The 435-nt window shown below is 70.6% G+C and overlaps 1 protein-coding gene across 2 annotated transcripts in view; it reads right to left on the bottom strand.

Annotated features, from left to right (window-relative positions):
• The window catches only part of MAPK13 (mitogen-activated protein kinase 13), an 11479-nt gene extending 11180 nt beyond the window's left edge, over positions 1-299 (bottom strand). Inside the window, exon 1 of one of the 2 annotated variants that reach the window (XM_008938043.1) lies at positions 1-299. This exon is cut by the window's left edge and continues 1 nt beyond it. In XM_008938043.1, the coding sequence (XP_008936291.1) occupies positions 1-115 (115 nt within the window). In that variant the 5' untranslated portion in view covers positions 116-299. The other variant, XM_008938044.1, reaches the window with a different exon arrangement.
• Between the last annotated feature and the right edge of the window lie 136 nt (positions 300-435).

Here is a 435-nt window from a genome sequence, read left to right as displayed (position 1 = left end):
CCGAGCCGTAGGCTCCGGAGCCCAGCGGGTGGAGGGCTGTGTATCTCCTGGGCAGCTCCCAGAGGGTTTTGTTCACCTCCTGTCTGTAGAAGCCTCTCCTCCTTGCGATGTTCATCGCCCGGCGGGTGCGGGACTGCCACCCCCCCAGAGTCCTGGCGTACGGGCGGGCTGCGGGGGCGAGGGCTGGCCGGCGAGGCTCCTGTGCTGCTCAGGCCGGGCTCCAGCCAGGCTCCTTCTCCCTGCTCAGCTGCTGGGAGCGTGAAGGGACATGTCGTTGGGCCCTCCTCCCCCCGCCTCCACATCGGAGGTGAGGCATCACGTTCCGACACGCCTCGGTCCTGGGCAGGTGCCTCCGGACTCTGCTCGAGGAGAGGCTGAGACCCCTCCGGAGCCCCAGCGGCAACCGCAGGCCCCGGCCCCCCCCTCCACCCGCTG

The sequence above is a fragment of the Merops nubicus genome, unplaced genomic scaffold, assembly GCF_000691845.1.
Source record: "Merops nubicus isolate BGI_N331 unplaced genomic scaffold, ASM69184v1 scaffold36233, whole genome shotgun sequence".
NCBI classification, from domain to species: domain Eukaryota; kingdom Metazoa; phylum Chordata; class Aves; order Coraciiformes; family Meropidae; genus Merops; species Merops nubicus.
Note: the sequence above shows the minus strand (reverse complement) of the source record. Positions and strands in the feature narration are given on the sequence as shown.